This window comes from Barbus barbus (assembly GCF_936440315.1).
Source record: "Barbus barbus genome assembly, chromosome: 21".
Taxonomy (NCBI): Eukaryota; Metazoa; Chordata; class Actinopteri; order Cypriniformes; family Cyprinidae; genus Barbus; species Barbus barbus.
This window is the reverse complement of record NC_136749.1, coordinates 1,772,247-1,786,888: the sequence shown is the minus strand read 5'-3', so window position 1 is coordinate 1,786,888 and position 14,642 is coordinate 1,772,247. Positions and strand designations below refer to the sequence as shown.

General features: G+C 37.8%; 1 protein-coding gene across 1 annotated transcript in view; it reads right to left on the bottom strand.

Moving 5' to 3' along the window:
• The window catches only part of LOC306887280 (A disintegrin and metalloproteinase with thrombospondin motifs 16-like), a gene marked incomplete at its 5' end in the record, with an annotated part of 81,120 nt that overhangs the window by 20,623 nt on the left and 45,855 nt on the right, over positions 1-14,642 (bottom strand). The window contains 5 exons of the mRNA XM_079444906.1: positions 1,608-1,852; positions 3,068-3,191; positions 7,168-7,298; positions 8,592-8,764; positions 10,209-10,357. Coding sequence (XP_079301032.1) covers positions 1,608-1,852; positions 3,068-3,191; positions 7,168-7,298; positions 8,592-8,764; positions 10,209-10,357 — 822 coding nt within the window. The remainder of the gene's footprint in view (positions 1-1,607; positions 1,853-3,067; positions 3,192-7,167; positions 7,299-8,591; positions 8,765-10,208; positions 10,358-14,642) is intronic.

Sequence of the window (14,642 nt, the reverse complement as noted above, 5' to 3'; positions counted from 1 at the left end):
TACGACATGCTGCGTCGCCGAACAATGTCTCCTGCTATCAGAACATTCTGCATTTAACACAGTCAAATGTATTACATGAAGTTCATTTTAACCGTAATTCCATGTTGAAGAGTAATACAAATAGCCAGTAACATAAATATCAACAAAGGAAAGATATTTCAAAAATTGAAGTGAATAAAATAAGCTTAGACGTGAACTGTTTTATGTTGGTTTCCTATCATTTGGTTTCATGTTTTTATAACATTTTCAAGTTTGAATTTAGCAACTTTAACAATGTCATGTAGTGTTTTCTAATGTTTAAACCTGTTTTGGCCTGTAAACAATGCTTGATCTGTGCAGATTTCTCTCCTGTTTCAGACAATGGAGGAAGCATTATTTTGGATTATGGACTCGTATTTTAGCCTAAAGCAAGGATTTGAAGTTAAAGAGGTCATGATATGGACTTTTTTTATTTTAATAAGTTCCTTGAGGTTTACTTATGTTAATAAAGTTTTTTGCACAAAAAAAACCCACCAAATAAATATGTGAAAAAATGCTTAATTTGAACCCTCATTCTAACCCTCTATCTAAAACAACCTGTTTTAAGGGGAGGGTCCATTAAGGCTTGTCAGTATTCGGGCACTTTTATGATTGGCTAGTGTCATTGCATAGTGTCACAATCTCTAGCTGGAGTGCCCATGAGCTCCTCTAGAGGGCACGCCGCCCCATACCTCTGCTATTCAGTGGGTGGGGCCTATACTGAGATGATGACTATTCATCGATGTCTTGGTCTGGAGGCGTGTTTAAGCAAACGACTGCGCCCAGGTAACAAAACATTGTCCCATTGGATCCAAAACAAGCCGTTTTTGGAGCTTGATTAAACAAATGCTTTGCTTATATTGAGGAGAACGTTTTAAGCTATGAAACTTGCAGGATGTTTTAATGGTACAAAGACCTCTTATATGCTAAGGCAAATTTAATTTCTCAGTGTCATGTCATGACCCCTTTAAAACAACTTAATGATGGATTTGTTTGAGCTTTTATCTTCTCCAGATGTTAACTGATGGACTGGAGTGGTGTGGATTATTGTGATGTTTTTATCAGCTGTTTGGACTCTCATTCTGACGGCACCCATTCACTGCAGAGCATCCATTGCTGAGACACTGATGCAGAGACACATTTATACAAACCTGATGAAGAAACAAACTCATCCTGATCTCAGATGGCCCGAGGGTGAGAGCATTTCCTCCAAATTTTCATTTTTGGGTGAAAAGGTTTTCTTTTAATAAATGCCATGTACTAGTTTTTCACTAACTGCTTACTAGCACTTATTTGTGCCCAGCAGCATTCATTTTGATTACATCAAGACTAAATATAAATCTATGTGTGAGATGAGACACACACTTTACACAATACAGCAGACTCTGGCAAGCAGTAATATGACACACCAAGACAGCACTCTCATTAGACAGAGCCAAGAAAGCAGAGCCCAAATGCCTTATTATAGAGCACAGTAAAAGCAAATAAACAGAAAAATTGGTTATTTTAAAAATTGGTGTTTTTTTTATTATTGTAACTGGTCAGTTATGCAATTATAGAAGATCAAAAAATTTACAGGCAACTACTACCTCAACCACCAGTGTCTCATTGGTGGGTCCAGTGGAGGTGAGGCTCTCAGGACGATTGTAGGGTCTCTTGTAGTCGAACACAGCCCCAGCGATGGAGTGTCGTCCGGGCCAGTCCACTGTCCAGTGTCCATTCAGGTAATACTTCCTCTGCAGATTCCTCAGGGCCAGATAAGAGCTGGATGAGTTGAGCTCCGTCACACGGATGCTGCGCGCTCCAGCCGGTATGGTCACTACACAGTAGTACTCTACACAAGACACAGGGCGGAAATCATAAAAAATTTATTTTTGAAAATTACAATATTTTTAAACGCAATTAATCTTTTAGGTTACACTTTATTTTGATAGTCCACTTTAGACATTCTACTAACTATAAGTAACTCTGCAACAACATGTCTACTAACTCTCAGAGTACACTGTTAGGATTAGGGTTAGTAGAATAAGTTGACATATACTTGCAAAGTTTCTCATACTCAGTATGTTGTATGTTGTGGATCCATCAAAATAAAGTGTTAGCAGATATTAAGCAGACAGTCTACTAATACTCTAATGACTGCTAGTTAACATGTAGTTGAAAAGTTACTTACTGCTAGTAGAATGTCTAAAGTGGACTATCAAAATAAAGTGTTACCATGTTTTATTTATTTATTTTCTGGATTACATAAACAGTATTATTTCATAGGTAAGTTCCTTAGGTGATAACAATTTTTAACAGACAGAATTTAATAATTAATCATAATTAATTGAACCTAACATTAAAATGTACAATATTTTAAAATATATTTCCAGTTTATTTTTATAAATATATTTTTACATTGAATTTGGAAACCACCAAATGACAGTATTTAAATATAAATGTAAGTAGATATTTTATATTTTAAATATTTGTTTGGAAATACATATATTTTTTATTATTATTTATGGGGATACATTGAGTACACTGTAAAAATAACTTCAACTTGAAATGTTAAGTTCAGTCGGTATAATTCAAGCCAGTGCAAAGATATAAAATGGTATTTTTTTTAACAATTACAGGACATTAAAACTAATATAATAACTTAATTTAAGTGAATTTAAAACAATATTCACATAAATCCATTATAATAAATGTGGCATTTAACAGTGTTAATGATGTGACCCTGGAACAGCATCGCGATCAGATTTGAAGAACCAGGTTATAGTTTTTATGAAGTTTAGGCTTACAATCAGTGTTTGGTGCTTGTCCATCAGTGCCATTCATCTATCATTTCCTCAGATTTTAGGGATTACTCATGGTTAAGGTTAGGTTTAGGTGTAGGGATATGGTCAAGATTACATTTTTAGGTTAAATTAAATCCAAATGTTGTTTTAGGGTCAACAAAATACGTTGACCTAGGAACACATCTAATTCAGCAAAATCAGGACGTGCTATTTTTCCCAGCTCTAATTAGAATGGTGTTCGGAGAGCAAACACAGACACGTACGGCTCAGGTAATGTTGTTTGGTGTATTGGCCTTTGTAGATCTTGCAGGTGGAGTTGTCACCCTTGCAGATGCCACACAGATCCGGCACGGCATTGGATCCCAGCACCCTGTCACAGCCCACTCTCTGGAAAACACAAATCAGGAGCTCTCAGCAAGCACACAAGCAGAAATAAAGCACTCATAATCATCATTCCAGTTACAACAGTTCAGTAAAATCAGACAAAAATGTCAGGAGAGACGAAGAGGTGCCTCCATGGATTACAAATCACATATGTATTTAGTCATCACAAAGGCTCTCTTAGGTAAATTACCATCTTATATTTCTAATTTGTTAATGTTACATATTAACAGTCGTTGTACTAGATCGGGTTCTTGCATTCGGTTAACAGTTCCAAGGGTATTGTCAAAATTTGGTAAATGTGCTTAATATGCTCCTTGGGCCTGGAATGAATTGCACAATGTAATTAATCTTGACACACTTCCAATATTAAGTACTTTTAAATGTCTTTTGTATAATGTTTTAAAGGATACTTGTAATTGTTTTTCATGATCTGATTTTATTTATGAATTGTGATTGTGTAATTTGTGGTACTGTGTCTGTGATTCTTTTTGTATGAAACTTTATGTGCTGCCGTCTTGACCAGGTCTCACTGGAAGAAGAGATAGCAATATCTCAATGTGATTTCCTGGTTAAATAAAGGAAAATAAAATAAATGGAGCTGTGATTGGCCGATTATGATGTTGTCAGTGTGATGCCTGTGTCCACAAATTGGCAAATTGAGTCAAAATGGTGGAAATGAATGGGTTAATTAAAAAAGAAAACAACTCACCTGCTCAGATATCAGCATTTTCTGTCATTTCCAAATAAAATCAAACTTAAAATAATGATCTTGAGTTTTTAATGACTGCCCAGTCACCACCATCATTAAACATTCAGAGTTTACCAAGGACTAAAAACCCAAAACCAGACAGGGGATTCAGACTCCTTATTTCAGAAGACCACCACACACCACTGCTGCACAAGCTCACGTGTAAACACACTGTATTAATAAAGAGGTACAAGATGCTCCAAACTACAAAGATAATCTTAGAGTAAGACACAAGAAGGTAATGATTTCAACATGCATGTCCAAATAGACAGATCAAATGCTCTCAGCTGAATGTTCAGTCAGTACACATTTTCTTTGTGTAATGTTTTGAGTGCAAACTACTTATGTCATCGACTCATGTATAATCTAAAACATGAAATGACAAATGATTCATTATACTGCTTATTTGAACTAAATCTGCTGAACTACAATTGTTCTGGTCCACTGCAATTTGTCACTATTTCATGCTAACATAATTTCTCTTTTAATTTAACAGCAGATTTGAAATGTTGTCAGTAAAATGCAGCAGCTGAAGTCAAATTTAATGGAACAAAATAGTAGTTGGCTCTTTCGCCGCAAACATCCAAACACGCAATATGAAACTGATGTGTGTTCTGAAGGAACCAAACTGAGATGAAATGCATTTGATCGCTTTGCCTCTCAAGAAGGATTTCCACAGCAGAAGAAAACATAAAATCAATCATTGGGAGAATTCACTACAGATGAATCCTCTTGAAAATCTCTGGTTTTGATGATAACACTGTGTCAGTAGTCCATTACCAGAGAAAAACACAACTACCAACAGCATGATACTTTCATTAAATGTAGCCATGTATTACAACTCAACAAACCACTGGACAGAGAATACAACACGAATAACTAAAGAATATTTTGCATTCAACACATGTTCAGCTGAAAGTTACTTAAACCACATTATTCTTCAAGTAACTACTTTCCAGTAACTAGACTAAGGCCAGGCAGAATCTACCAGTGTTGTGGGCAATGCATTACAAGTAACAAGAGTTACGGGATCAGATTACTTTGATCAAAAGTAACAAGTAAAGTAACACGTTACTTTTTAATTTATGTGGAAATATCTGAGTTACTTTTTCAAATAAGTAACGCCAGTTGTTTTGTTTCCCATGTATTGACTGACAGCTCTCTTGTCTCTGTGTTGAGAGAAATCGGGATTAAGTGCAGTTGTGTGCGCTGTATGAAGATGATGTCTCTGTAGTTCTATCTAGACTAAAGCCCCTTTCACACTGCACGTTGGTCCCGGAAAATTGCCGGAGTGCCTTCTGTGTGAATGCAAACACGGTAACATTGTAACATTGCCGGGTTCAGTCCCGGAACCAGCGCTGTGTGAACAAAAGCCAGAACCAATGCCGTAAAGGCTGATGATGCGCGTTATCATGCGACTCTTTTAACGGGTGTTTTGAAGGCAGATCAACATTCACACATCGAAAAATATGTAAACTGGAATGAAGCAGCGATCGGAGCTCCTCACTATCCGCGCTGAAGCTAAAATCGTTCGCCAGTTTAGTGAAATGGTGCGCGGCACATTATACACGTCACATGAAATGTCACGGGTCTCTACGGGATCTTTACGGGTTGTGTGTGAACGCACGCACAGATTCCGGAAAATCACTGGCAGTGTGAATGAACCAAAATCAAACAATTCCGGGATGATTCCCGGAACACATTACCTGTGTATTTTCCGGAATCTCTGTGTCAAAGGGGCTTAAATGTCAACATGCATTTATTCATCTCACCTGCACAAAAAACAGATTCAGTATTCCTCAAAATTAATAAACGCATACTCATAACTCAGAATAGTTTGCAAACCTGCAAAAATTAAATGGTAACAACAATTTTTTTATGCATTTAATCCCATTTTATTAACCAGAGTCTTTAATGTTGTAAAAATTACTTTACATAATCATAACATTTGTGTTCCTTTTTTTTTGTGTGATTCAGATGAAAGTCTTGAACTTGTGTCCTTTTCTTCATGCAATCCAGAATGGCAGCACAGCTGAAAGGTTTGTTTGAGCTTTTTGAATTTAAGAAGGCTTATTCATTTCACTTTTGGTGTGAAAGGTCTTTTGCATTAGCCAAAAATATAACTTTTTTATGTTAAAAACAAACAAGCAAGCCCAGGCCAGAGGAGAAAAAGTAACGCAAAAGTTATATAACGCATTAGGCTGCTTTCCATAAAAAGTAATTAAAGGGGTCATTGGATGCACAATTTCCACAAGTTGATATGATTCTTTAAGGTCTTAATGAAAAGTCTATAAAATACTTTGGTCAACATTTCTCAATGGTAGTGTAAAAAACACCTTTTTAAACCTGTCAAAATCAGCTCTGTTTTCATCAAGCCGTTTCTTTAGTCCATGTTGCTTTAAATGCTAATAAGCTCTACTGACCCCACCCCTCTCTTCTGTGGGGTGACGAGCAGTACTGTTTACTTTAGCCGCGAAACTAGCTAACTAGCACATATTAGGAAAGGCGATTTGCAAAGATTCATAAAAACCCTTATACTCACTTCTTCTGTAGATGAAGCTGGATCGCGAATTATTCGCACGATTAGACATATTTAGGCAGATCGGGGATCGGCGCATTCCCTTCAAAACAAAAGTAACGTTAATCCTCTGCGTCTTCAGCAGCTCAGATGTCGGGAGTAAATGATGGCCGCTATATTCATTACAACATCCAACAACAAAACACCTCAATCGCTTAATTGGAGACATCTTGTCTTCCCCTGCCTCCGGAGGCAGACAGCTCTCTCTCTCAGGGCGGGTCTATGGAAAGACGGCCTTGTCAATCAACTATCGTGGGAGGGGCCTGTACAGAACTACGTCATTCTGACAGGAATATCAGAACAGCCTGATTTGAGAAAGGGGATTTTAAAATAGGGATTTAAAAAAAAAACACTGGGTGGATTTTTATCATTATAGGATGGATGTGTACACACCCTTCCAACACACATTTATGTTCAAACAACTTGAAAAGTGAATTTTGCATCCAATGACCCTTTTAAATAATGCATTTGGTTACATTTTTAGAGAGCAACGCAATATTGTAATGCATTACTTTTTAAAGTAACTTTCCCCAATACTGGTATCTATAGTTTCAACATGTATATAATATCTACACAGACAGTGACTTAAGACCTCATGTTATGCAGTATTTGCTTAGTGTCAGAATTAAAATATTGTGAATATTGTACATTACCTCACAAATGCCGTCAATGCAGACATCGGATCTGTCCTGTGAGCAGAGCGTCCCATCCTTGACTTTACTGGAGAGGGCGAAGAAGAAGTCATAACCTTCAGCGAAGCAGTAGAGCTTACATACGTCCTGATCTGGAACAACGCACACACACATACACACATATTATATATATATATATATATATATATATATATATATATATATAACACACAGGGAGTATCAGGCAGTGTTCCCTAAAAACACATGTCCTATAACCTGTGGACAGTAAATTCAAAAGTTTTCACCCCCATGGGTTTCTGCTCTGTGACATTCCGAAATTAAAGCATATTTGCATAGGATATCCATCTTAATTGATTGGTTTAAATAGCCTAACTTGTGTGTAAACTATTCAATCACACTAGGAATGTAAACTCTGAAATCACGCAAAATATGTTAACCAGGTACAACTGCATTGCTTTCAAATCCATCTGTGTTCAATTGTCTGAAAGTACACCAAATTTCACTGACTCAGTGAGTCTCACAACTAATGAAGCCCGAGGAACTTTGAGATCAAGCTGCTAGGAGTAAAACAGCTGGAAATGGTTATAGAAAGACTGACAAAGCTCTGGATCTTCCTAGAAGCACTACACACTCTGTCACAGCTCAATCCCTTCATTAACTCGCCTTAAAATCAGAGGGAAAAACTAGTCGACAAGACAGTTGAAGCAGCCCCATTCTAAACATAATAAGTGCTTTTTTTGATAAGTATGCTAAAGTGTATTTGTTTTTCACAATGGCAATCTCAACCCAAAATCCTAAAATTAATTGTTGATTTGAAATGTGGTTCCAGAAGCAACAAGAATATGGATCCAGCAACATTTTCTAATTGGGAAAGTCATCAAGAATGGAAGAAATCTTGCTCAGTCATCCAACAATCTGCATTAAGTGTGATGATCCAATGAACGAATGCACATGGTAAAAACTATTAAATAGTTTGAAATACACCAGATTTGTGATAGAACCTGATCCAACTTTCTCCATCTAATTCATCAGATATCAAGACACTTTGTGCTGAAGAATAGAGATTCCAGTCATACCTGCATGAAGATGCATGGCTGTAATCATTTCTAAAGGACCATGTAGAAACTAAGAAACGTCTTTCGTTTCAGAGACATTAATGTTCTTTTGGTGCGTAAATGTGTTGGATTTATTATGTGGTGGAAGGAAGACACATTTTCCATGTGTTACACTTTGGAGGAGTAACAGAAACAAAATGTGAAAAATTCAAGGGGGTGAATATTATGTGAAGGCTGAACATACTTCACTTTAGTCTAAATTCATAAACATAATACAATAAATGTTTTTACCCAGATTTTTGTCAAATACACTAGCTCATTTCTTTCAAAACATCCCCTAAAACGGTAGAAATAGACGTTTATACCAACCATCCACACGTGTGTAGGGTTTCCACTTGTAGTACCATCCGCGGAAGGGTTTGCTGTTGAACTCGGCGCACTGGGCAGCTCTGAAGTCCACGGCGTTTTGAGGACAGTCAGCGGTGTTACACAGTTTAGAAGAGCGAGACGAGCCCTCGCAAAACCTACCGCCATACATCGGCCTGAGAGAGAAGAAAAGACGGGAAAAGAAACCGATCACGAGACACGTCCTGATTTACAGCAACAGCAACTTCATTCAATCACTCACGGTTGCCAAGCGGCTGTAATGTTTGTTGTAGTAATGAGATGCATTGCCAATGAAATTAAGATGTCATTCTATTTTGACAAGGAATCCATTTTCTTGACGCTTAAAATGAAATTTCAGCAGAGGAAAAGTTTGTATATAAAGTGCAGCAGTGCATAAAACATCATTATGAAGAACAAGATGAATGATTATCAGAGCATGAATCAAACTCTCTTACAATGCCAGCGATTTTCCATGCAGCAGTTTTTATAATATTCCTACTTGTGGGAAATGAAAAATCAAGTAGAACTACAGTATTTCACAGGATCACATGTATCCCAATGTCTCCATTCCTGTTAGCTTTCCTTCTTCTATAGAGAGTTTCATGGCATAATTCAAAACCAGTACTTCTGAAGAGGTTTATGCTTGCCTTCAGATAAATGGGAATGCTATAGCAGATAGGAAATTATAGAGATTCTCGGTTCAAATCAACTCAGAAATGTTCACTAACTGTTTTTTTTTTTGTAGCAAAACTCTTCAAATTTTTCTAAAAATAAATAAATAAATAAATAATACAAATTTAAATTTAAATGTAAAAATTACAATAAGCCTAAAATGTACACTACCAATCAAAAGACTGGGGTTGAAAAAATAAGATTTTTTAAAAGAAGTCTGCATTTATTCGACCAAAAATACAGTAAAAACAGCAATATTATGAAATATTATTACTGTTTAAAACAGCTGTTTTCTATGTGAATGTGTTAAACTATAATGTATTTCTGTGATGCGCAGCTGTATTTTCAGCATCATTACTGCAGTCTTCAGTGTCACATGATCTTCAGAAATCATTCTAATATACTGATTTACTGCTCAACAAACATTTCTGATTATTATCAATGTTGAACACAGTTGTGCTGCACAATATTTTTGTGGAAACTGTGATGCATTTTATTTTCAGGATTCACAGATGAATAGAAAGTTTAAAAGAACAGCGTTTATTTGAAATAGAAAATGTTTGTAACTTTAAATTAAATATTTTTAAAAATCTTTTGAATAGTAGTGATTCATTGCAATAAGATAAAACAACATGAAATAATTTGCACACTTTTTCCATTTCAAATGTTACATGATTGTAAAATAAATTCTTCCAAAAGAGTACAACACTTGCATTTCATTTGCTCTGTATCGAAGAAAGGATTAATAAAGGTTATAATCGTTTCTTGGATATGGAGCAAATGAATTTCAAGTATCGAGTTTTACTCTTTTGGAAGAAATGATTGCAATGTTTTGTTTAAAATCCTGTTGTGCATGATTTTCACGTCAACCATTTGAATTTGTTGTGAACAGGAGCCTCTCGTTTGATCTTTATTGCGTGTATGTACCTGGGGCTGCTGCAGTGTCTCTCTCTGTAGGTCACTCCACTCTCACAGCTTCTCGAGCAGCTGGACCAGCCAGACCAGGATGACCACTGACCATCAACCGGCTTCGGACCTTCATCACCCTGCTTTACACACTGACCCCGACGACACCACTGCAAAAGCACACAGAAACACACACATCAGTCTGACAGTGATCATGCTCTTTACATTTAAAGGGACAGTAGACACAAAAATAAAGATTCTGTCATCCTTTTCTCACCTTCCAAACCTGTATGAACACAACAAGTGATTTCTTAAAGAACATAATTTCTGATCTTTCCATACAGTATAACAGATATAAATCAAAATGACAAAACAAACACAATAAAAGTACCATAAAAATAGTTCATATGATGCACTCACTATATTTAATGTCTGCTGGAGTCACATGACACTCTGTATGAGGAACAGACTGAGATTTAGTCATTAGCTGATAACTGACTATTAGGTCCCATTGGTCTCACATGCCTCATGACCAAAAAAAGTGACTGATGTCAGTAGTTACAGTTGGGAGGAGTTTCAGTGAGTAACAACTTAAATTTGGGGTTGTTAAATCATATGACTTTAGAAGATACAGAATTAGGGCTTTAGGATTCATTGAAATAAATCCATAATTGCAGTATGATTTAGTGTGATTATCATATCATATCACTATTTAATAAAATAAATACACACTGCCTTATTGAGAGTGATGTTAACGTGAGTTGAATGCAGGGTGAGTTAGAGTGAGTTAAAGGAGCACTGTGTTCATTTACTCATGAGCAGAGCGTGATTCACTGTTTTCAGCATCTCGGTTCACAGTAAATGCTGCTTCACATGAACGCCATCTGCATCTGCTCTGAGTCACTTTAACATGCATTTGGAAATGCAACATGCACCAACTATCTTTATATGCTTGCAATGAGAAGCTCTTATCAACAGCGGTTTTTCCATCAAAATACCATTCAACGGTTTGCTGTAATTTTACAGTTGGAATGCAAATATAATTATAATAATAATTATTATTATTTCTTAAAAAATATTTCACAGTGAAATATTACAATTATTACTTTTAAATAATAATTTTTTTACTGATATATAATCCCAAAATTTCTTGCCAAATTGTACAGTCCTATAACCAAACCTGGATTTTTTAGTGCATATTTGCAAGTTCTTATGAAAAAAATTGCAATTAGACCCCCCCCCAAACAAAAAAGTGCAGCCCTGCATGGAATATTGTGCATGAGTCACAAATTATAATGCTTTTTCTTTTTCATTTCTGGTTCACAAAAGGTTCTTTGTTTCAAAAGAAGGTTATTCAGATTATAAAAAGGTAAGGAAGAGATGGTTCTTTAAAGAACCTTTGACTGAATGGTTCTTTGTGGAACCAAAAATGGTTCTTCTATAGCATCGCTGTGAAGAAACTTTTAAGCAACTTTATTTTTAAGAGTGTGAGAAAATTACTGATTGACTGGCCCAGCTTCACAGATTGATTTTAATTCCCATCAGGCAGCAATTCCATCTAATTCAGCTCTTTGCGAGAGGTTAAAGAGTGAATGAAGGATAGTCCCAGTCCAGCGCTCTTCACACCCTGTGTGTAACTGAATCCGAGTCTCTGGCTCATGTGGCAGAGCTGATATTTCCTAACGCAGATGGGCAGGATTCCTAGAGGAGACCGTCATCCTTAGTGCTGCATACTGTCACTGGCTCTCACTCGGATTAAACTGTCGTGTCGTGTAATATATCACAAACCAAACACCTCCAGAGCCGCCCCTCGAGGAACACGTGTGAAAGACATCCAGACCACCAGCGCTGGCCTCCGTATTAGCCAGAGACCAGGAGAGTGTGTTCATAGGAGAAGAGCTGTTCCTCCCTGATCAGCAGAGCTCAGGACGGGTCTGTAATTACCCTCATGCCCCAAACTCACTTCAGTAATGTATGATAGCAAAGAGGCAGCCCAGGAGGTCAGCCGATGCCTGCATGAGCTCATTAAACCCAATCTGCTGTGAAGGGCCAGAATCAGTGAAAAGGCATCCTATGGGACGAGAGCAGTGACGAATACTGTGTCTACCACAACACTGATCAGATCAGCAGCGCAAATTCATTTTTGATGTATCTGGCACCTCCTTTAGTAGTTCAAACAGTAAAACCTCCTTTAGTAGTTCAAAGAGCAAAACCTCCTTTAGTTCAAAGAGCAAAAAAATCCTGTGTAAACCTAGATCCACACCACACACTTAAAATCTGATTCAAGTATTTGGATGAGTTAAAGACTGAGGAGTCTGAGATGACAGACAGACCCTAAATGAGTTCTAGAAACATCGCCAGCAGTTTTCAGAACTGCATTCATATTAATTTTCACTCATTCATATTCATTACACTTTAACATACTATAAAAAAGAGTGTTTATGACGGAAATAATATACTTTAAAATAATATACTTAAGTGCGAACGGAATGTAATATTTTCGGACACTCAGTTGCATGGTAATTGCTATTAATATGTATTATAGTCTAAATGTAAATCTAAGCGTTATAATGAATGCAATTTTGACCCACTTATTTTTTCGACACACTTAAGTAGGACTTAAGTACATCTTTTTATGTAATTTAACAATTACTGCTATTGTCTTTGAAATATGGTTAAAGTACTGCTGAATGTACTGACAGGCATTTATGATAAAGTAAAATATGTCAATTTTATATGTAATTACACATTTATAATGATGAAGTTGCAATTTAGTACAATTAAAACATATTAATTTTAAATGTAATATCAAATTACACACTACAGTTCAAATTATAATTAAAAAAAATATATAATTATGTGTTTTAAATGTGCTTTAGTATGTTAGTCAACACATCAAAATAAGTGAGCTTCTTTAAAGCTGTCAGAGAGTCACAGCCACAGTCACCGCCGTCAACCGCAATCACCAGATCTCAGTCACCTGAGTTTTGATCACCTGCACCTGCGGACCCTCATCAGCACTCCCATAAACTCCACACGCCCTCTGACACTCATAGTCCGGTCTATGGTTCACACCCTCTTGAGCCTCTTGGCTTCACGGAGGTATTGGAGGTTGTTGTGGTCAGTGATGAAAGGGTAGTTAGCTCCCTCCAGCCAGTGCCGCCACTCTTCCAGGGCCAGCTTGATGGACAACAGCTCCCTGTTCCCAATATCATAGTTTTGCTCCGCTGGGGTTAGTTTCTTAGACAAGAAAGTGCAAGGCTGGAGGCTAGGAGGCTCACCAAACTGCTGAGACAGCACGGCCCCGACTCCCGTGGTGGAGGCTTCTGCTTCAACCACAAATGAGACGTGTGGATTAGGGTGTCGAAGGATGGGGGCCATGCTGAAAGCAGTCTTGAGTGTTTCAAAAGCTTCGTGGGCGCTGGGATTCCAGGACAGGGACTTGGGCTTCCCACGAAGCAGGGTGGTGAGCGGGGCTGTGAACAAACTGAAATCTTTAATGAAGTGACGATAAAAGTTAGCGAATCCTAAGAATCTTTGAAGCTCCTTGACAGATTGAGGGGTTGGCCATTCCACGACTGTCTTCACCTTCCCTTGGTCCATCTGGATACCCTCTTGACTGATGACATAGCCGAGGAACTGCACGGTGGGGCGATGGAACTCGCATTTCTCTAGCTTCAGGTAAAGGTGGTTCTGTTGGAGCTTGTCGGCCAGGTTCCGGGAGTAAATGAGGATGTCGTCAATATAAACTATCACAAAGTGATGGAGGAACTCCTGGAATTCCATGAATTCCTGGAAGACAGAGGGGGCGTTGGCTAGACCGAAGGGCATAACGATGTACTCATAGTGGCCGGAAGGAGTAACAAAGGCCGCCTTCCCTTCATCGCCTTCCCGGATCCAAACGAGGTTGTACGCACTTCACAGGTCCAGCTTAGAGAAAATGTGGGCCCCACGGTCTGCAAATTCAGTGCTCGATAATCAATGCAGGGCCTCAAGCTCCCGTCCTTCTTACCCATGAAGAAGAAACTTGATGCTGCTGGAGAATTGGATGGACGGATGTAACCTTGATTGAGAGCCTCCTGGATGTACTCCTCCATAGCCTTGCGCTCCAGGATGGACAGTGGATATACTCTACCCTTGGGGAGTTTGTATCCAGGCAGCAGATCGATAGCACAGTCCCATGGCAACGGTTCACCAGAACGAACGGTACCTGACTCTATATGCACTTACCTGTGTTTACTTACCTCATAGAATCTCCAGCGTATGTTCCAAGACTCCTTTTATCCAGCGATTCCCCTGTGATTCTTCATCGTCGACTCCCACTCTCCCGAGCACACGGATTCCACTCCCCTGTGAATGATAAGGATATCAGTTCTTGCACAGATCTCCAGATCAAGACAAATCACAAGATACTCACCTGCTCTTCACTTTCCTTACTATCCGAATTCAAGTCAA